This window comes from Malaclemys terrapin, chromosome 8 (assembly GCF_027887155.1).
Source record: "Malaclemys terrapin pileata isolate rMalTer1 chromosome 8, rMalTer1.hap1, whole genome shotgun sequence".
NCBI lineage: Eukaryota > Metazoa > Chordata > Testudines > Emydidae > Malaclemys > Malaclemys terrapin.
In genome coordinates, this window is record NC_071512.1 from 99,484,029 (window position 1) to 99,505,745 (window position 21,717).

A 21,717-nucleotide genomic window follows, 5' to 3' on the forward strand; every position below is an offset into this window, starting at 1 on the left:
ACCTCTCAGGGGCCCTCACCCACATTCTTTCCAGAAAGTTGACACTTATGAAACAATAGAACCCTGAATTCATGGCACCATTTACTTCAACAATTACACTTTAATCAGACACTTGCATGTTGCAGTCTCCATTTCTTTCAACAGAACTCCAATTTCCATACATGTGTAAGTGCTGTTCTTAAACCTGTTTTTTATATTTTATTATATGAAAACTTAAAAAAGCCTTTGGAAGACTCCCATTATAGTTAAGTTTTAAATTTACAATTTCATAACAATGAGATTTACACAGAACATTGGTGATATTTTGGATTATAACTCTTTGGGGATATAATTCACTGCACAACACAGTCAAATTCTACCCTCCTATGACCTGTATTTCACTCCCACTAAAGTCAGTGGGAAAGTGTGTGCACTGCTAAAGATGGAATTTGGAAACACTAAAGCAACTGTTAGTCTGCCTGTAAGGAGACCAAATATTCTGGGTACTGTATTAGAAACAGGTAATCTCAGGTATTTTCTTACCCACTGACTTTCATGTTTGGTTTTGGTTTTTTTGGTGGGGGTGAGGGTGTGCAGAAGCTCTCTACTCCTAACTTTTGATTGATTTTTAAAGTTTTTCCTGCCTGTTCCTTTCTACACCACAAATATTTCAACATTTGATGTTGATGCAGCATGGAAAGACTAGGATAGTGGTCCAGTGTTGGCAAGACTAGAAAAGGGACACAGCTTACAAGAAACAGAACAAGTGACTTTGAAGACTCAGTTGGTGATGGCCCTTGGCACACTTTGGTCACTGTGAGAAGTGAGCACAAAGACTTGAGTGTAAAAATGCTGACTTGCAAGTACATAGCATTCTGTTCAAGCCCTGCCTGACAAACCAAATGGGAGCAGTTTCCAAAGAGTTACTGAAAGGGGTGAAGGACCAGATTTTTAAATGTATTTAGGCAACTGAGGATGCAGATAAGCATCTAGTGGGATTTTCAGAAGAATCTACACACCTATCTGCATCTAAATACCTTTAAAAATCTATCCCAAAGCCTCATGTCCCACCTCAAAAGTCAAGTCACAAAATGAGCCATTCCTAGAGGACTCTGGCTGTACAAGCCCTCCTCCATGCAAGCAGCAGTAATCTTATAGGAATGCCCATCTTAAGCAGTGATCAATAGTACCAGATATTCTCAGTACAGTTTGTGAAGGATTATAACAAAGGAAAATTAGAGTTATATCTACAGCTATCCATTTGATTTGGTTTGTGGCTTCTTTAAATATTTAGGTCTCCCATAGTACATCATGTGTGTCTCTACACTGTCTAGTATCTCATTGTTGATTCGCAGGACATCTGGATCAGTCTGATTGTTTTCTTTGATGTCATACAAGTGCTGCAAGCCACCTTCTTCAATTAACATGCTACAGTACCTGGCAGCTGAAACGAAAGAGAGAAAGTGCATCTTTATTAGGGACTTTGCTAAGAGTGTGTCAAAATGACAACTTACATTAGGAGAAAAATTCAAGTGTTAGCTAATCCAGTTATGCTGCCTCTGACTTCAGCCAATATTTAGACTACATAATTAGCGATGCAGTTAAATTGACATGCACAATATTAGATAGGATTTTAAATAGTACTTAGCATTGGATTGATTGTTCCCGTTTATGACGACTTCAATGAGGACAGAATAATGCTAACGTCCAGTGCTTTTGAAATACCATTCTTAGAGTAATAAAATTGTTAAATATAGAGGGGAAGATCAACATTTCCCAGATATAGTTAAATGAACTGGAACAGGATTTGGAATCAAACTAGTTTATTAAAAACTGAGTTGTAAACAGGCTACTAAGTTGACGTTGACTTTAGTGCACGCATATGCAGATTGGCTGACTATACACTACTGCTCTTTGAAGCTACCCCGTGATCATACATGGGTCCAATTATTTGATGTACATTACATAAATGATTTTGTAGTCCACAATACTCTTTACAAATTTATAAACTACTACAGATGTATAAAGACCACTTCACTCCACACTGCTAGAGCTGCCCCAGAGGTGGAATATGGCATACAGCCATGCTACACAACAGTTTAGGGCAGGAAGAGGAGTGGAATACAGCATCCACACTGACACTGTAGGAAATAGTAGGTAAAACCGTATTCTAAAGAGGATTACAGGATTTTTTAAAAAAGATCAGAACTTCGGTTTTAAAAAGTTTCCTCTGAAACACCGTACCTCCAACAGAACAGTGCCACGAACACCATGTTGGGGAACTGGCTCCATAGCACCTCCAATTATACCCTCTTTTTCAACTCACTGCAACCCCCATAGCATAATGTTGCCACAGATCCCACCTCATATATCCTGAGAGCAAGTATCCTGACATTACCCTGCTTTAAGGTAGAAACTTGGTGCATCCGCCAAACATTATGATATCAAAATGAACACAACCCAAGTACTTTTGGTAACTGCTCCCTTACACAGAAATATTCCTCATAAAAATTGCCATTTAGTTTGATGGTATGGAGGACACCTTAGGAGAAATGCTCAAGAGCAGAACAGTGAAGTCCCAAAAGCAATGGGGTGAGTAGGGATGACACATCCATCAACTCTCACACATATGTACACATTAACATAAAAAAACAAAGCAGGCAGCAATGAGACTTGTTAGTTACAATACATCTGCGAATTCTACAGGATTGTTTTTTCAATTTAAAGAGAATACATTGTTTGCAGAATTGCATTACTTACTCATGAGTAAGGCTGTGAGTCTGTCATGGAAGTCATGGATTCCGTGACTTTCCGGGACCTCCATGACTTCTGCAACCTGCAGATGTGCCTGACAGCAGGTCCACCTGGGGACCAGCCTCACCAGTCCCCCCTCAGCGGCAGTGGTCCCGGGCCACGCCCTGACAGCAGTGACAGTGGCAGTCCCGGGCCACTCCCCACCCCTGAGCTCCAGCGGACGCCCCCAGAGCCATCCCCCCGCCCCCAGCTCCAGCGGACGCCCCCAGAGCCATCCCCCCGCCCCCAGAGCCATCCCCCCGCCCCCAGCTCCAGCGGCCGCCCCCAGAGCCATCCCCCCGCCCCCAGCTCCAGCGGGCGCCCCCAGAGCCCCCAATATTTAGTCAGGGGTATATAGTAAAAGTCATGGACAGGTCACCAACCCGTGAATTTTTGTTTATTGCCTGTGACCCGTCCATGACTTTACTAAAAATACCTGTGACTAAAACATAGCCTTACTCATGAGATTTATATAAAAGACAAATTCATCCTGACCAGCCATTTTATTTACTACCCTATTGTCACCCAACACAGATCAGTTTAAAAACCAAGGAACAGGATCTCAGCTTGTTACAATGTTTTGAGACATTGAATGTAATGAGACTACTGTTTAATATCCAAAATAAACCCTATATGAATAAGAGGTCAGCAAAGAATGACTTAAACTTTGATGTACCCATCCAACAGGCTTATGAGTGAACATGAGAACCATCCAATTTCATATTAAAAGATTAAACTAAAGTTGAATACATACGAGTTTTGCAGCAGACATGCTGCATGGCCCACACTGCCCAGAGCTGAACCCCAGATATCGTGAAGCAGTCAAGTAATGGATAGAAAGGATTCAAGGATCTATGGGTTAAAAAGAGAAATATATTTGGCAAAGTCATGGTGATACCGGATACCTTTATTTCAGAGTAACTGTGCTGTCTCAGCACATTAAGCTTTAGGTATTCTCCTACACCGTGTTGGATTCTGCATTAAATATTAAACACCCAGGAAACACTCAAGTGTGGCAGTCAAAAAAGTGACTGAAGAGGGAGGCTATGTATCAAAAGGGATAGGAAAGTACTACTGAAGATACTGTAATACCATTATGGAAGCCAATGGTAGACCTCCTCTGGGACACTATGGCTAGTTCTAGTCACTCTCTAATAGCAGCAGCAATAAAAGTATTTAATAAATAATTATCTTCCAGAACTCATGGAGGATGGGTGAGGACCCAGGGAATGACAGAACAGTCAGCCTAACTTTGACACCTGGAAAGATACTGGAATTAATTATTAAACAATTGATTTGTAAGCACATAGAGAATAACAGGGTAAGAAGTAAATGCCAACATAGATTTGACAAGAACAAATTGTGCCAAACCAATCTAATTTCCCTCTTTGACAATTTCTGGTGTAGAAGATGTGGGGGGAAAGCAGACATGACACATCTTGATTTTATAGTAAGGCTTCTGACACAGTCCCATGTGACATTCTCATATAAAAAAACCCCTAAGGAAATGTGATCTAGATGTGGTCTCAATGTGGTCACAGTTGCAAAATAGCCTAATATTCTGGGCTGAATTACTGGAAGTGTCACACAGACTCGGACTTTAAGGCCAAAAGGGATCATCATGATCATCTAGTCTGACCTCCTGCAGGCCACAGAACCTCACCCACCCACTCCTGTAATAGACTTCTAACCTCTGGTTGAGTTACTGAAGTCCTCAAATCATGATGTAAAGATTGAGTTATAGAGAATGTAGGTCATATGTAGGACACAGGAGGTAACTGGGCAGGCCTCAGCTGCAGTACTGTTTTTAGTTTTAGGCACTACACTTCAGAAAGATACAGACTATTTGAAGAGTGTCAAGAGAAGAGCAACAAAAATGATGTAAGGTTTAGAAAATCCGATTTACGAGGAAAGGTTAAAAAAACTGGACATACTTAGTCTTGAGAAAAGAAGACAGAGGAGGGACCTGATAACAGTCTTCAAATATGTTAAAGGCTGTTATAATGAGGACGATGATCAATTGTTCTCCATGTCCAGGAAGGTAGGACAACAAGTAATGGACTTAATCTACAGTAAAGGAGATTTAGGTTAGATAGGAAAAACTGGGATAGTTCAAGCTCTGGAATAGGCTTTCAAGGGAGACTGTAGAATCCCCATCATTGGAGGTGTGGAAGTAGAGCAAGGCCTGACAGGGATTGGAAGGGGATTTCAATGCAAACAGTCTCTTCTGTTAGCAGGAATTAGGGTTACAGTTAGCCTGACAACACGAGATTTGTAGAAGCGAGGATTGTGTGAGGCGAGTGGGAAAGAACTGTGAGAGAAGTTGTTGCGACCTTGTGTAGATGATATGGAATGTAGACTAGAGTCTAAAAATAAGTGAGAAAAATAAGATCAGGATGACCTATGTATAAACAAAATGCAGCTGTTGCTCATTATTGTCTGTAACAAAAGTATAAATGCTTGCTTTAATTGTTTACCTGTAGAAAGACCTGTTCAGCTCTCTCCCTCCACGCAATTGCTAGAGATAATAAAGTATCTGATTTGCTCCACCCAACCGAAAGAGTGAGAACTCTGTTTTTCTCCGACAGAGGTCTTTAAGAACAGATTAGACAAACACCTGTCGGGGGTGGTCTAGTTTACTTGGTCCTGCCTCAGCACAGGGGGCTGGACTAGATGACCTCTCAAGGTCCCTTCTAGCCCTACATTTATATGATTCGGTAAATAGGTAATAAGTGATGAGAGGCATGGAAAGCCTTCCATACGGAAAGAGATTGGGATTGTTTAGTTTAGATTGTAGATGAACAAGAAGGGATAAAAATATATAAAATAATTAATGGCATATGGAAAAAAATCACGTTCCCATTTATACTCTAAATAAGAAAAAAGGGGACAACATTTAAAACCATTAAGTTTAATACTAATTTAAGGAAAATTTTAAAAAACACCTCCACAAAAGTTACCTCTGGAACTCATTCATGAGTGGCCAGTGCTTTGGCAGGATTTATAAAGCTTTAAGACAGTCATATGGCTAATGGGAGCATCCACAATTACATTAGGTTGTGGTGGTTTTTATTATTTTAAAAAGAGAAAGCCACATGCTTCAGGATTTAAGCCAATTTCTAACTGACAGAAGTTAGGCAAAAGCATCCTTTAACAGTCCAATTATTCTATACATTTTCAGCTATGGGGTATCTTGCAACTTCCTCTGAAACATCTGGTGGTACTGGACACTCTCACAGACAGGATACTAGACTATAAGCCACCAGTGTAATGCAGCATATCCATTTATATGCTCCTAAAAAAACGGCTTGGAATGTTGAAGTCATCGGTGCAGGACCCAAATCTGGTTCCAGTGAATGATGTGTTATTTTAGCTGGTTAGAACTACTTAGAACAGTATTTCAGCAGGCTCCAAATGGCTTTTCTCCCCTACATTCCCTACTCAAACGTGTCCAAGAAATCTGCTACAAAAGCAGTGTTCCATAAAGGAGAACGTTTAGGGTGAAGAGGCTGGCGGCGACAGCAGCAGAAATACAGTAAGTACACAAACTTCAGAAACAGTACAAGAGTTAATATTGTCAAAACATTATTCCGAATTCATTACCTGTAGGCAACCAACGCTACCATCTTACATTTTGGTGTTGGCCACTTCAAAATGGTTGAATGCTGTAAAGATACAAAATTAAATATTATAATATTTACAGTAAACAGCAGAAGCACTGTACTAGAATAAAACTAGGATATCAGTTTTAGCCAGCATACCAGTTGTTCAATCAGAGATTTTCTTTGGGTTTGACTCAGTGTCCAGGCCTGCTCTCCTCTAGATAGTAAATTAGCAATAATCCCAGCTGAAAAGAAACTGACTTCTATCTCAGCACTACACAATAATTCACTGAGACAGTCTATGAAGTCCTTCCACATTAGTTTAGACTGAAGTTCCCTCACTTCTGCTACATTGTTCTGTAAGACAGAATAGGTGAAAAAAAATCAGAGTGCACAAGGTAAGCTGCATATACAATGTTCATAAGCATTATGATAAGTAAATAAATTTCTTCTGAAGGATGATGGGCCTTATACCTCCCATTTTCTATCACAACAGTTGTTTCTCTGAAAGCTTCAATACCTAAAAATCAAACTGAAGCCAAAAACAAAAAAAAACAAACAAAAACGAAAACCACACAACAACAACTACAAAACACCAAACCCTGACCTACAGTTCATATTTTGTTACATTACTTAATTTTGAGTCCAATCCAGAATTTAACAAGAGTTTTGCCATCGAGTTCAGCAGTAGCAGAACTGGTCCTTTATCTTTTTTTGAGTACTTGTACTCATTTCACTTGCTCCCCTAACCCCTGCAGAACTACTGAAGGAAATGCCTTGACTGCTGAATGATTATTCCTAGTTTAATCCATGTACTGTAAACTGGGCTTCAGAAAATCATCAGTGTAATGTAAAATGATGCTGAGATGAGTGCCTAAGGATATAAGCTGATACTCTTAAATTGTAAGGGAGAAAATCTCTTTTTATTAAAGGAAGTTAACATGCCATCCAGGTGTTTCCTAACTGAAAGTTAAATAGAAACAAATAATAGAAAACTAATGTTTCTTTTAAAACAGAACTTCATTTTGATCTTACCAGAAGGCCAAGAACTTTATGTTGTATAGCTGAATCAGATGGAAAACACTGCAAAGAAAAACAAAGGTCATCATTAAAGAGAGTTTTGATGTATGCTAGCAATCTATCACAATCACTCACACCCTCACCTCTAAAACTCTCATGAAGAGTTCTAACCCTTGGTTGTCAATGAAGTGCCTACAGGTGGTAGCGGATTCATCAGTGAGATTCCAAAGTGCACTCAGGGTAAACATGAAAGTAGTATCTACTTCATTCAAATTTGTTTTCTGTTCAACTATTTCAAGAAGTTCCTGTAAAGGAAAAGCAAAAAATAAGGTTTTAGATTTTGGCTTTGATTCTCATGGCAGACATTAGTAATAATTCATATTGATATTGTGAAAGCACCAAAAGACCTTAAGCCCCATCATGCTCTGTGCTGTACAAATGTGGGTTGCTCAGAACTGAGTCATTTCTTACATGATGTTGATTTAATATCTGGTGATAAAGAATGTCACGGAGATGTGCAACTCACCCCCACAACGATGTAGAGCTCTGCACTAAGTTGTGCTGTTTGCTCAGATGAAAGCTGCAAGTAAATAATGTTACATGAGTATCTGAAATATCTGTTGGAAATTAGGAAACAGAAGTTTGAACATTTCCAAATTTAAATCACATACCTTCAAAGCTAGAATAGAGCTTATATTCACTGCCATCCTTTGCATATTTTGATTTTCATGGTTACACAGCCACTGCATAACAAGTTTGGCAGCTTCAAACCTAGATTATGACAGCGGAGTGTAAGTTATACAAAACTTAAATTTCATCTTGCATCTCAGACTCTAGGGTTCTCGTATCAACCTCTGGAAACGGAAGGAAACATGCTTAGTTTCCAAAGGATAGAAAAAAGCACAAGCCTGATTTTTGCAAATCCTCTCCCCACCCCTGAAAATGGGCAATAACAAAGACTAATTTATAGCAGCCTTTGATCGGGCCACAAGAAAGATTCTAAGAGGGATCCAATAGTTTTAAAAGGCTATCTAAAAAATGACTAAGTGAGCAACAGTAAATAACTCATTAATGCATGAGTGATGCCTTTTGTTACTAACAGAACTACCATCAAACCCCCTCTCCACATCTGAAGAAAGGTTTCCCTTTCTTCCTGTCAGAGCAAAGAATCCTCCACTCTTACCTTCTGCTTCCTTCACCCATTCCTCCCTCCAGGCAGTCAACTGCCAATGTCATCAATAGAGTGACAAGGTGGGTGAAGTAATATCTTTTATAGGATCAACTTCTGTTGGTGAGAGAGAGAAGCTTTTGAGCTACACAGAGCTCTTCTTCAGGAAGACATGAGGAAGAGCTCTGTGCAGCTCGAAAGCTGGTCTCTCTCACCAACAGCTGTTCCAATAAAAGATATTACCTCCCTCACCTTGTCTCTCTCATATCCTGGGACCTCCACGTCTACCACAACACTGCACACAACACAATGTCATCAATAGTGTATTAACACCATTGAAAGATAAGAAAGATCACCGAAGTCATATACAAGGCAACTGCCTATCCCTCCAGCAGATGAACATGTCCAGAGAGCTAGAAACCTTGAAGTGTTGGCCCTTCCGAAGTCAACAGGAATTTTGCCATTGATGTCAATTGGGCCAAGATTTTACTGCCAGTCTGATCTCCCACCAGCTTTGTACAAATGTAACACCATCAGCTTCAGGAGAGTTACTTGCAGTTTATGAGTCTATAAGCAAGAATCAAGGCCCTAGGAAGTGAACCTAAAATTTCTGAATGACAATTCAGAAGACTAGTTAATTGAGAATCCCCAAAAGAAAGTTTTATGATAAAAAAAAAAAAATCGGAAAAAAGAAAATTTGTTCCAAATATTTGACATGTTGTTTGACATCCTATTTCAATTTATTGGGCTGTCACTTACCTGTTAAATGGAACATCTTGAAGGATCCTGACACTAGATAGGAGAAGGAGGCAATTCTTCTGCAGCTGTTTGTTGGGGGGAGAAAAAGATTTTATGAAGTTACAGAAGCACACTCATATTTTATTTTATAATAATTTTGCAGTTCACTAATCATTAGGGAACCATGTATTGTATTATTAGACACGAATAATTAAACAAGTGAAGGATGGAATTGAGATACCAGAAACAAAATCTTAAACAATGTAAAGGCTTCTGCAGTACAGATAATGCAATCTCCCCTAGAACGTATGCTATTAATGAGTCCAGTTTTGTTCCTTTCTTAACTTTATCGTACAAGGAGGTTTTTGGAATGGGGAAGATGTTAAATTTTATCTTGCTATGACATTTTTTTAATTCATATTCAAAGTAGTCTAAGACTTGGACCTCTTTGTAAAATCTCAGTCCAAGTCTGCACTACCAGCCTCAACCCCTCCTCAAGGGTCAGTATCAGCTGTATGAATTCAGTGTTGCAAGAAGGGCAGACTGTTACCATCCGACAAGATTACAGTTGGCTGTATCACAGCTTTGGATCTAAAGCATTTCCTTAACAGCCTTTGCTATCAGCCTGGACTGGATTCAAGAAAAGCACATGAATATTGCTGCCACTAACCATTACTTAGTGTGTGCTATCTCATAATAATGTAAGAGGGGCATATGGGATCAGATCGATTATCCATCTAGCCCAGTATCCTGTCTTCTGACAGTGGCCAATGCCAGCGGCTTCAAAGAGACAACAGAAAAAGCAATTATTGAGTGATCCAACCCCTTTCATCCAGTTCCAGCTTCTGGCAGTCGGAGGGTTAGGGCCACCCAGAGCATGAGATCGTGACCATGACCATCTTGGTTAATAGCCAGTGATAGACTTATCCTCCATGGATTTATCTAATTATCTTTTAACCCAATCACTTTTGGGTTTCACAATGTCCCCTGCCAATGAGTTCCACAGGTTGACTGTGTGTTATGTGAAGAAGTACTTCCATTTGTTTGTTTTAAAACTACTGCCTATTAATTCATTGGTTATGTGAAAGGGTAAATAACAATTCTCTATTCAAACCATTTATAGACCTCTACCATATCCCCTCTTAATCATCTCTTTTCCAAGCTGAACAGTCTCAGTCTTTTAAATCTCTTCTCATACAGAAGCTGTTTCGTACCTGTAATAATTTTTGTTGCCCGATCTTTTTTTGAGATGGGGCAACCAGAACTGCACACAGTACTCAAGGTGTGGGTGTACCATAGATTTATATAGTGGCACTATGATATTTGCTCTCTTATTAGCTATCCCCTTCCTAATAGTGGCTAGCATTGACTTTTTTGACTTATGAGAGGATAGGAGTAAGCCACCACCAATTCAGAAAGCACTACACATCAGTCCTCGATGTGGAATTACAGGTATTGGAACTGCTATTTCTTGTTTCTGAACAGAAACTAAAGAAATCTAATTGCTGTGGAGGAAGTAATGACTGAATTTGTGCCAGACTAATTTCATCTGCTTGCTGAAAGACAAGCTTCTAATAATTCTCTTTAAGTTATGCCAATACTAAAATACATCTGAGGCCTCATGACAGCAAGAATACCGCAAGTCTCTTTATACAGCAAGAGAGATTTCTACATTGTACAGAGGACAGCTAGCTTGAAAGGTAACTTCGATTAGTAAATATCTACTAATTATACCCATTTCCAGTACAGTCCTTAAAATGCCTGTCACTGCTTCAATATTTCCCTAGCTGTGAATGATGCCGATGTCTCAGTGAGAATTGAGATTTTAGTTATACTTCCCATAGGAAGTCAACTCTGATGTAGCTCCACATTTGATTGCACAGGAAAAGCAGGAGACTTTCAGCAGTGATGCAAGCAGAGTTTTTTGTTGTTTGGTCTTTAAAATTCAGGAATAATTTTACGGTTCTTCACCACTTATACCAATTCACAAATATTGGTTAAGAACAATAGGACATGCTTTATAACATGTCTGTCAGTCTCCTGACTTTCCCAGGAGTCCAACCTGCATTTCCTGTATTTTCATACAATCAGGATGACAGCTTTCTATGTATTTCAGACTACTTATTCTCAATTTATTCTTCTGTGTAATTAAGTGTACTCATTATACTATATTAAGTGACATATAAGAAGTCTGCTAATACAGAGCAAAGATGAAACATGACAAGGCAAGATTAATACTGTAGAGGAATCTGAATGTTAAAATTAATGGCATACATAATTTATAAATAGTAAAAACAAAAAAGAAAATTGTTAAGCTGCATGAGAGTAGAGAGAGCACCAGTCATCCAACCTTAGTGTTGGCCTCTACTGATGCAAAGCAGAAGAGAGAAATTAGGGGAAAAAGCCATAAATTCTACAAATCTGGTCTTTTCTGCTAATCAGGGCATTTCATTTCATTTGATCAAAATATCAGTACATCAATACTGACGAAGCTTTCTCAGAGCAGAAACATACTTGTTCTGTCTTTATATTATAGCCCTCCTTGTTAGGAGAAGCGAATTAAAATTGTGCTCCCTGCCCTTTTACCTGTTGTTGTTCAGGAAAGTTTTCCACGGCTTTGAGTAGTAAATGGATCACATCGGACAGCAGACGAACAGGCATGCCAGCAGACAGACCCTGTCTAGTTAAGTTAAGAGAACACGCACTAGCAGTTAACTGCACTGCCAAGTCCAAGGGGTGATTTCTCATTCCAACAATCACAAGCTGAAATAGAAAAGTTATGTTCACTTAATAAGATCTCATATTTCTAATTTTGTACGACAGTCACAATACTGCATTCTACAAGTTATGATGCACTTCTAATTATGATTACTGAATCTTTTAAATAGTTATTAACCAAAAGAAACAAGTATACCCAGCAGTGCTCCCTCTTAGTAGCGCAGTAGGATTGTAATGACGATCATCAACTTTATTCTGCAATCATACCACCTAGAGAAGGGTGTGAGTTTTTCTCCATTCCATGATATGTCCTACTATCCGCAGGATGTAAAAGGATGGTGATCCAAACTAAATTTGGGGGGAGATGGAAGTGATATTATTGTGAACAGGGGGAACACCCTGGGGAAGAGGCAGGATCTATGACTGCACCTGATAGCATCTGACCTCCAATAGCCAATAGAGAATGAGTATTGGGGATGGCAAGAGGGCAGTCCTTCACTGCTTCTCCAGGATACCTAAGAAGTGGCTAGGAATGTCTTCTGTGATCTTTGATTAACCACAAAATTGCACCAGATGCAGACCTAGTCAGTCCCACCCATACTTTCATAGCTAACAGGCTGGACTAGTCAACATGTTCTACCTAGAACTGACTGCAAAAGCTACAGCCAGGCCATCACGTTGCAGTCAGAATCCTAAATGGAGGAAACAAACAAAGCATGTCTTCATCAACTCCCCATTTAAATTCAAATCTATTTAAGGGTATTGGCCCTAATTTCTAAAATTCTGGAAGGGAGAAGCATGAACTCTCTCCAAATCCATCTCTTCCTTTGTTATCTGCTGTGACAGTTATGATCAACAGGAAAGGAGATTACAGCACCTGGGTTACTCTGCAAGTGTACTTCTGAAATAACCCCACTCAGCATATTAGCTAACGCACGGGAAGGGAGAAGAGTCTGGGATGTGTACCTGATAAGTTACAGATTTTTATACACACATACCTAAATACAACAAATATGTTGATATTTACTCTCACCAGCAATTCATTTTTACCTTTAAGATTTCAGGCTTAGTTATTCTCATAAAACACGTCTGGGTGAAGAGACGAAAGAAAGCCTCCTTCACAAAGTATGACCGCTCACTGTAACGCTTCAGAGCTTCAGAAATCTGAATCTCATTTGCTCCTCCCGATACCTGGGGGCACAAAACAGTTAATACACTGAAGTTTAATTGGAAAATTTCACGTTACCTTTGACAAGTTGGATCTTTTGAAACTGTGCAAATAAATTAGTCTTATCCAAAACCCTTCAAAATATGACGTTACAATGAGCAAGTGGTCATCTAGCTATAACAGGGGTGGGCAAACTTTTTGGCCTAAGGGTCACATCTGGGTTCAGAGTGCGGGAGGGGCTCCAGGCTGGGATAGGGGGTTGAAGAGCAGGGGGAGGGGGCGAGGGCTCTGGCTGAGGGTGCAGGTTCTGGGGTAGGGCTGAGGCGTTTGGGATGCATGAGGGTACTCCGGGCTGGGACTGAGATGTTTGGAGGGTGGCAGAGGGATCAGGGCTGGGGCGCAGGCTCCAGGTGGCGCTTACCTCAAGCAGCTCCCAGAAGCAGCGACATATCCCCCCTCTGACTCCTACGCGGAGGCAAGGCACCGGCCAGGCGGCTCTGTATGCTGTCCCATCTGCAAGCGCCGCCCCTGCAGCTCCCATTGGCCGCGTATGGAGTCCCTGGCTGCCCCTCACATAGGAGCCGGAGGGGGGACATGCCGCTGCTTCTGGGAGCCGCGCAGAGCCTGGCTTCCGGGAGCCGCTCGGCGGGAGCTTGAAGTCTGGATTAAAAGATCTGATGGGCTGCGGTTTGCCCACCCGAGCTATAATATAACTCACATGTAGTAATCTAAAAATATACTTAGAAAATTCTCCAGTTAAATTCTTTGCATTGTGACAGCGCCTTCTGTTCAAAGATCTCAATCCTGAGCTCTGTCCAGGCTCTGCCCAGAGCCACGGAAACAGTTCAAATACAACACAGCAGTTTGTTAGTGCGCCATATGGATGATAAATGCATCTAGGCAAGACCACTAAACAAAACTGATCCCACCTCAACTCAGTTGTCTGTCTCAATTCAATTTTTTGCTCATTTTAACTTCGGGTGGCAGAACAGAGCTGGACAAACACTAGTAACGTTAGTCTACAACTTCTTTTGCCTTTTTCATTGAATTAATCAATTTTATTTTAATGTTTGTTTTTTTCCATTCCTGATATTCAACAAGCTCAACTGTTAACTGCACAAACTGTTTTGACCTTTATTAGATTTATTCTCAAAGTTACTTTCATTAGGAGGACAGGATTAGTCAAAGAGAAGTGGGGCAAAGAAGAGCCAAATAACGTATCTTTGCTCCTCTTCCTGAACTCTATTTTTGCCCCACTGGGAGTAGGATTCAGAATTTCTGGCTCTACTTCCTACACTCAACACAGTAGATCACTCTTCCTTTTGCATGCAAATGTGTCTTTTTTTTTTTTTTTTTTTAACTCAAACCTTCAAGTTTCCTTCTCCCGAAAGGAATTCAGAGTAGCCAGCATCAGTAGCAAGTAGTCCCACAAACTGCATTGCAGGTCGCTGTTTGACAAATGCTTCTACAGCTTCATCAGTAATGTATTTACTGCCAGAAATGTCCAAAGACACTAGTTGAGGTAGGATGTCTTTCTGCTCTAGTAAAGAGACCGGTATGTCAGATGTAAACTGCTGATCATCCGAAATATCAAGGTGGTTCAAATACTTTAGTTGTCTTATGACATCCAAGACTTGGGGCGTAGTCATTGTTAAACACTTCAAATAGTGCATAGAGAGAGACTTAAGTCGATCCTTGCAGGCGAGAAGTGGAGTTATGTCCGTGACAGAAGTGTTGGATATATCCAAACTTTCCAGCCTTGGAAGTGAAGCAATCTCCACTAAATCCTCATTGTGGAAGCGAACATTGGTAATGCTCAAAGCACGAAGACCAGACAATTGATTGAAGCACCTTTCATATGGATTTGTCAGGGAAAGTCTTAATGAGTCCAGTACAAGGCACTGAAGATTTTGCTGGATCCACTTATTGCTACCAAGTCCGCCTACAATATCTGCAATAGAAATGTCTGCATTCATCCCTGTAGCATCAAGTTCTATTAGCTTATGATGGCAGAATGCTTTTCTGAAAGACAGTGCAGATATTTTTGCTTTCCGGATGCAAGCTTGTTTCAAGCGTATTTGGTTACCTCGGAAAATGCCCACCGTTCCATCATTCAGCAGCTCTATTGGGAAACAGCAATGAGTCTGTTACAGCGGACAGCAATGTAATGGAACAATAGAAAGTGCTCCTATTTCATCCCTCATGTTCACTACACTTTAGCCAGGAGGCATACTCATACATGGGGAAATTGTAAGGATTATTCTTAGAAGGTAAGGAAACAATCTATGAGCAGGTAACTGAGAAGAATAAATGAAAAAAAATCGAGAACGTAAAACAATTCTGGAATCCCCACATACATACGAGCCTTAACTTAAAATTATGCAGCAAGTCCCTGTCATTGCTGCCAGGACACTAGTGAGAACTGACCCAGCCTGTCCTAAATGTAAAGCTGCAGTTGCCAGCTGTGCACAGTGCTGGTGGAATCTTTCTGCATTAGGATTTTGAAAGGAGATGTTTCTCCTTCCTCATGTTTTGAATCCTCAAAAAGGCTTACGATAGTGAACTGATAAAGTGTTATAGCCTTCCTCACATATTACATCCTGAACATGTATGTGACAAGGAATACATTCTTTTACATTGGATGCAGGGTACCTCATCTTTGTGAGCTTGGTGGAAACACTGTTACTAAATATATTAAAATATGCTAAACTCTCTATTCTGACTAAAAATCTTCATTAGGTTCTATCCTGTTCATTATACAATAAGTATTTGAGAGTAAAAACATACTATAACTTGAAGTACAAACTCCTTGATGCTCTATTTTCATGTTAAATGGTAGATTTATACACACACTGATATTCCAGCTTGTTAGAGAGCCATAAAAATTCCCCCTTAAAGGTCACGACTGTGTACTTGCGAGAAGAGCAAGAGAAGGGGAAAAGAATAAGTTAATGATCCTTTAGCTGTCCCTCAAATTCAAGCATCCACTGGTGGTTAGCTTTTCAATCACAGCTTTCCAAGAGTACCTTTACAAATACAGCATATATAGATTTTCAACCCTATTCTTATATCCTAGTTAATCAAGACACCATTTCTACATACTCTACAGGAAAACAGATTATGGATACAGTCAGGACTATGTTAAAAAATGTGAGAATTATCACATATGGGACATATTTTAACATGACCATTTTAAAATGATCAGGCAGCATTTAAATCCACAAGCCTCAATTATTTGGGAAAGGGTGGGAAAGTTTTGTTAAGATTAGTTTAAGTTGTTACCTAAATTAGGAAGTATGGTATAACATTTAAACATTTGTTGGAATCATTTCAGCCATGATGTGCATTTTATCCATGATGTTAACCAATGAAACATCAAGAAAAAACACAACCAGCAAGCAGAAGCAAAGACAAGACAGAATTCTCAGAGTTACCCTGGAAGATATGATGTTGGAATTTTTAGTTAAGGATTTGTTGTGTGAGTCCTATTTGATTAGAGTATAAACAGCTAAATACCGGAATGTTTTGTGCACTACTTTTTCCTAGTGTTTTGCTCAATCTAGCTTTAATTGTCCCAACTGAAGGGCCTTCCACTGCTGACCTCAAGCGATGATTCCACAGCCTACATTTTCATTTTCTTAATTTCATCCTATTACTTCTAAGTATTTAATGTCAGAAAACCTATGACAAGAAGTACCCGGGAACTGTATGAAGGTTATTAAAGCATACAAAAAACCCCGCATTGTCCTCCTTTTGTAAGATACTTGTTTTTCCTAAAACATCCAAACCAAAAATAATTTAACAATCAAAAATCTCCATCTCAACCAGCAGGCTGACATACTCTTTGAACAACGATGACAAAACTGAACCCTGTCGTACATTACACTTTTGTGCTACCTTAAATAATTCCCTTCCACCCTTGGTAGCTGCTGTCTTTAGATGTGTCCTGTGACACAAAGATAAAATGGAATATACAATTTGACACAAACTTGTTTTGTGAACCCCATTTTGATTATAGCCTCCATCTTGGGTTAAGACATCCAGGTGGAACTGAAAACCGTTTAATTCCTACCAAAGACAGTCTATTCTGGGCACTGTGTGATAATACTGAGGTTTGGAATACCTCCTATAGAGCTAACAATGACAAAGTCATTCAGGGCCATCTACTCTGAGTGACTATCCTAATGGAAGAACAGGCTTGCTGTTAAGCAGGGATCGCTGATTTTGAAAGTCAGTGGACTCTGTGCAGAAACATGTCTGAGGAGGGGGCCAAAATCCCCCATTTTTTTAAGTTCCAAATGGATGTCTTAACCCAAGATGGAGGTTATAATCAAAGCACATAGCTGGAAGAGCTGGAGTTGCCCAGCCTGACCACTTGGCGAAAGAGGAAATACTTTATTTAAGGAGGCTTCTTCTCTGAGGAAGGAGGGGCAGCATTCCACCATCAGAAGCAAGAAGTCCAGACACCAGGAGGGGCTGCTGAGCTGAAGGACTTTGACATTGAGGGGGAATGTTTGTTGTTTTCCTAAGAGCATATCTACACTACAGTGGCACAGCTATTATGCTGCAGTTTTGCTGCTGTTTCACGATAGTGTAGATGCTTCCTATATCAACAGAAGGGGTTTTTCCATCAACGTAGCTAATCCATCTCTCAAAGAGGCAGTAGCTAGGGCAACAGAAGAATATTTCTGTCAACATAACTCCCCAGCATAGACATGGCTAAGTCAACTTAACTATGGTTCTCTTTCACACCCCTAACCGATGAAGCCGGGTCAATCTAATTTTTAAGCATAGGCCAGGCCCAAGACCAAGGAGTATGCTTGAGAGACCCAGAGCTAGGAACAATGATCAGTTCCTACCCAAACCCAGAGGCCTCAGAAGCACATGGGACTCAGCGGCTGGCTCCAGTCACCACACACAGGGGTCTGTTCAGAGGAGGACTAGGCTAGCTTGTGACATATTTTACCTCAACTTTGCCAACAGGGAAAAATATAAAAGTGTAACTATAAATTAGTTAACCTGAAATGAACCAGTTCACCAGTAAGTCACAGGGCAACAACATAACTTGTTTTCCTTACTGCAGTCAATATACAATACTTAAATATACCAAATCTGGTAATTATTCCCAAGCTTTTATACATAAATCCTATTCCCATGACTTTGCTAAGAAACGCCAATTGCTGTATTATTTAGGGCCATTCAAAAATCAGATATTCATAGTTTCCAACACTTAATGCTTAATGAGAAGCATAAAACAATTCAATTAACTAACTGTAGACAAAGATAATCTTATGAATAAGCAAAATAGCCACATAACCTTTTCATAATCTACAAGACGGCAAACAACAACCAGAGACCCCTCTGCTTACTGCTCTAAATTCCTTAAGCCCGATAGGCCTGTGTGATATGAAAATAAAGTTCCACTTGTTTATTTTTATATAAATTCCTCCATACTCAGTACAGAATCACAATATGAACAGAGTGTCCATCACTAGCTAAAGACAAAAGAAAGCTAGATTTGAAGAGAATAAATGGATCATATTTCTAACTTGTGATGCCAGAGAGATGTTTTTATTGTCTACCCCCCACACACACGCCCTGCCTTTCCCAGACTTTTCACCAGAACTTCACCAAGTCCAAGATAGAACCAAAATAAATATTGTTAACTAATATTTTAAAATAAACGTCTACCTTTCTCTCATTTTTGAGGTGAGCAGAGGAGGCACACTAAAATCTGGGGGGGGGGGGGGGGCGAGGGAGACAGACACCATAGGTGAGGGGAAATTTTGGTAGCCTTCAAATTTAGATAATTCCAATTTAAGAAAAGCAGAAGAGAAAATGTAATAGTAGAAACAAGATGCAATCAATTCAAGAGAAATGACTTTGGGGGCAAGGTAAAAAGAACAAACTTTCTGAAGGGGGTGGTGATCAGATTTCCAAAGATGAAATACGAGGTGGAAAAGAACGTTTGAGGTGGTATTACACCAAGAATTCACATGTTAAAAATACAACTCAAACGACTAAAGTGCCCGACATCCAGCTTTTCCACCAGATCTACACTTGCTGATCCCAAGATAGTTGTCTTACCATGAAATGCCATAGTCTGCAGCAATCGATCAGCTACTTCTTGGGGAAGTCTTTCAGATTCTTTCAAGCATAGTGTTCCATCTTGCCTCTCAGTACAAAACTTCTCTAGGTCAGCAGTCAGCGCTTTCAAAGAGATGTCAAGTAAGGAGTATGGAGATGCCTCAGCCTGTTGTAAGCAAATAAAAATCCTGCACACATTAATAAGACATTAATCAAATTACAACTAACCAAAATACTTTCACAATGATTAATTCATGTTAAAGCAAAGTATTCCAGCCCCACTACCTACTTGATATAGCTCAATACATATCACAACGAGGGAGCTTACAGAGATTGAGACAACAACCAATCATGGTAGACCTCAGACTTCAAGGAACCAAACCTGCAAGCCCTCCACACCTTGACATCAATAGAAATTTTATGAAAAGGTCCTGCAGGCTCAGACTCGAAAGTGAAAATTATCTTGCTGCGTAGCCATGAAAGCATCCAGTTAGGAGTAACGTGTGATTGTGGATGCTACTCCAGATAAGTTGTCAGACAGAATAAACTGCATATTAATACAGGCCAGACATCCTCATCCCATCCCTATTTCAAATGCATTGATCTCCCACCCTGAACAGTCCCCTTTAACTGAGTTTTGTTTGATATGAATGTGTAACGTGCACAAGTCAGGATTTAAAGGGACGTACCGTGGCCACACGTGTAACAACTCAGACTCACCCAACACTTTCGCAGAGTCAATTACCGCTTTTTTTTAAAAGGGTGGTAACCAGCGCGGGTGTTTTATTTCAACCTCGCCTCAGGATCTCTCTGAGGCCTGATTCCCAGGAGAGGAGTTGGATCCAGAAGGAAACGGACTAGCCTTGAATCCAGGGATTCTCGGGCACGTTCATGTTCTAGAGCCCTAAACAGAGCGACCCCCCCCGGGATCCCTGTCTCACCCTCCCCTCGGGGGGGGACACAGACAGACAGACACGCCCCCTCCCGCAGCGCCCCCCCTGCCCGCCCGGCGCCGGGGCAGCCCCGCACCTGGACAGCGGGGCAGTCGCTGCAGATGGGCGGCGGCGGCCGCTGCCGGTTCTGGACGTGCAGGAACCGCACCATGGCGGGCGAGGCCCCCGCGCGCGAGGGGCTCGGGCCTGCGCAGCAGAGACACCCCCCGGCCCTCTCCGCGCCGCTTTCTCCGCTTAGTTGGGCGCTCGCGGCCACCAGCCTCGCTACCGGGAACGCCGGGAGCCCAGCCCGGCCACAGCGCAGGCGCCGCCCGCTCGCTCGCTTCCGGGGCGTGGCGGCCCCAGCTCGGGCCAGGGCACACGAGCGAGCTCCGAGCTATGGATGGGGCGAGCCCAGAGCAGCCCCTGAATGTTCACAGCGCCCCCTCGCGCCTGATGCCAGTCCTAGGAACTCGCCTCGTGCTTGCCCTTCCCGTCCACGGCCTGCGCTATGCGGAGTTGTCTCTACTTAGCTCTGTCTAAGAGAACGAGGCGATGAGGGATAACTTCAAAGCCATAACGTCACATGGTGCTAAAATATACCATCCCCGCCTGGTAACTTTCTGTTTCTGTCTCCGTGATTTCTGGTTTTACAAACGAATGAGCTCAGGAGTGCTAAAGCTCATGATGTTGTCATGATGCGCATAATTATTCTTTTCCTTAAAAATGCCCCAGCTCCTAGAACCAAGCGGCTAGGTGATGATTTCAACCTTTAGTGTAAAAGAAAAGTAAGGTTTGATTACTGTGGAGAAAGCTTCAAAATGTGACCTTAGCACCCCCAAGGGCTCAAAAAGCAGAAGGCAAATAAAAAGATTATGTTTACATAATCTTATGATTTTTAAAGCTCATCTCATGTTTCTGGTTAGCTTGACCCATGATTTTTTAACATACTAGGAGCTCAATTTAAAATATAGTTTTATAACTTCCAAATCTACAAGTGAAGGTGGATTCTTCCCTTTCTGTACATGTACCACCTGCCTTGTAAAAAGATTTTACAGATCAAATTATGCCCTTAGTGACTCTTATGCATCCTCATTGTCTTGAAGGTGCCTGGACTGGTACAAATAAATGGCACTTCCTAAACAATTGTGTTGATAAAGCACAAGGGAATAACAGTCAGGTCACTCTACCTTAGCTATGTCAGGTCTGGAGGGCTAAACAGGAATAAAAAGAAGAAAAGCTTATCAACACAAAGTGACTAGATATAAGTCTGATGACACACAAACAGTAGATGTAGTGGGCTTAATTCTCCTACATTGACTGGTGTAAAACAAAAGGTTACTGTGAGCCCTTAGCGTTAACAGTTTACAAAAAGGTAAAACTCCATTATAAAGAAGTAGAATCAAATCCACTGAGTAAGAAATACATAATCAGCAGAGCAGAGCCATACTTTAAATAAGCATACCTTGGGGCACCAGCCTACAAGCTAAATATTTTGGGCATCTGGGAAGG

General features: G+C 40.9%; 1 protein-coding gene across 1 annotated transcript; it reads right to left on the reverse strand.

Annotated features, from left to right (window-relative positions):
• Positions 1–63: 63 nt before the first annotated feature.
• On the reverse strand, positions 64–20,540 carry LOC128841783 (protein zyg-11 homolog B-like). The gene is made up of 14 exons (XM_054037189.1): positions 20,303–20,540; positions 19,274–19,439; positions 14,554–15,308; positions 13,069–13,209; positions 11,887–12,063; positions 9,322–9,386; positions 8,066–8,165; positions 7,921–7,974; positions 7,538–7,699; positions 7,410–7,457; positions 6,534–6,731; positions 6,376–6,437; positions 3,527–3,624; positions 64–1,423 (listed from the first exon to the last, which is right to left on the reverse strand). The coding sequence occupies exons 1-14, from the start codon at positions 20,375–20,377 to the stop codon at positions 1,233–1,235; spliced, it is 2,292 nt and encodes a 763-aa protein (XP_053893164.1). The 5' UTR covers positions 20,378–20,540; the 3' UTR covers positions 64–1,232.
• Between the last annotated feature and the right edge of the window lie 1,177 nt (positions 20,541–21,717).

Bases quoted from the DNA above. Each gene is read 5' to 3' on its own strand.
- LOC128841783 (XM_054037189.1), bottom strand. From the start codon at position 20,377: ATGGTGCGGTTCCTGCACGTCCAGAACCGGCAGCGGCCGCCGCCGCCC. The intron at 13,210-14,553 runs GTTTGAGTTAAA...TTGTGCCCCCAG, and splicing joins CGGGAGAAGGAAACTTGAAG to GTATCGGGAGGAGCAAATGA. The intron at 3,625-6,375 runs GTAATGAATTCG...TTTAACCCATAG, and splicing joins GTAGCGTTGGTTGCCTACAG to ATCCTTGAATCCTTTCTATC.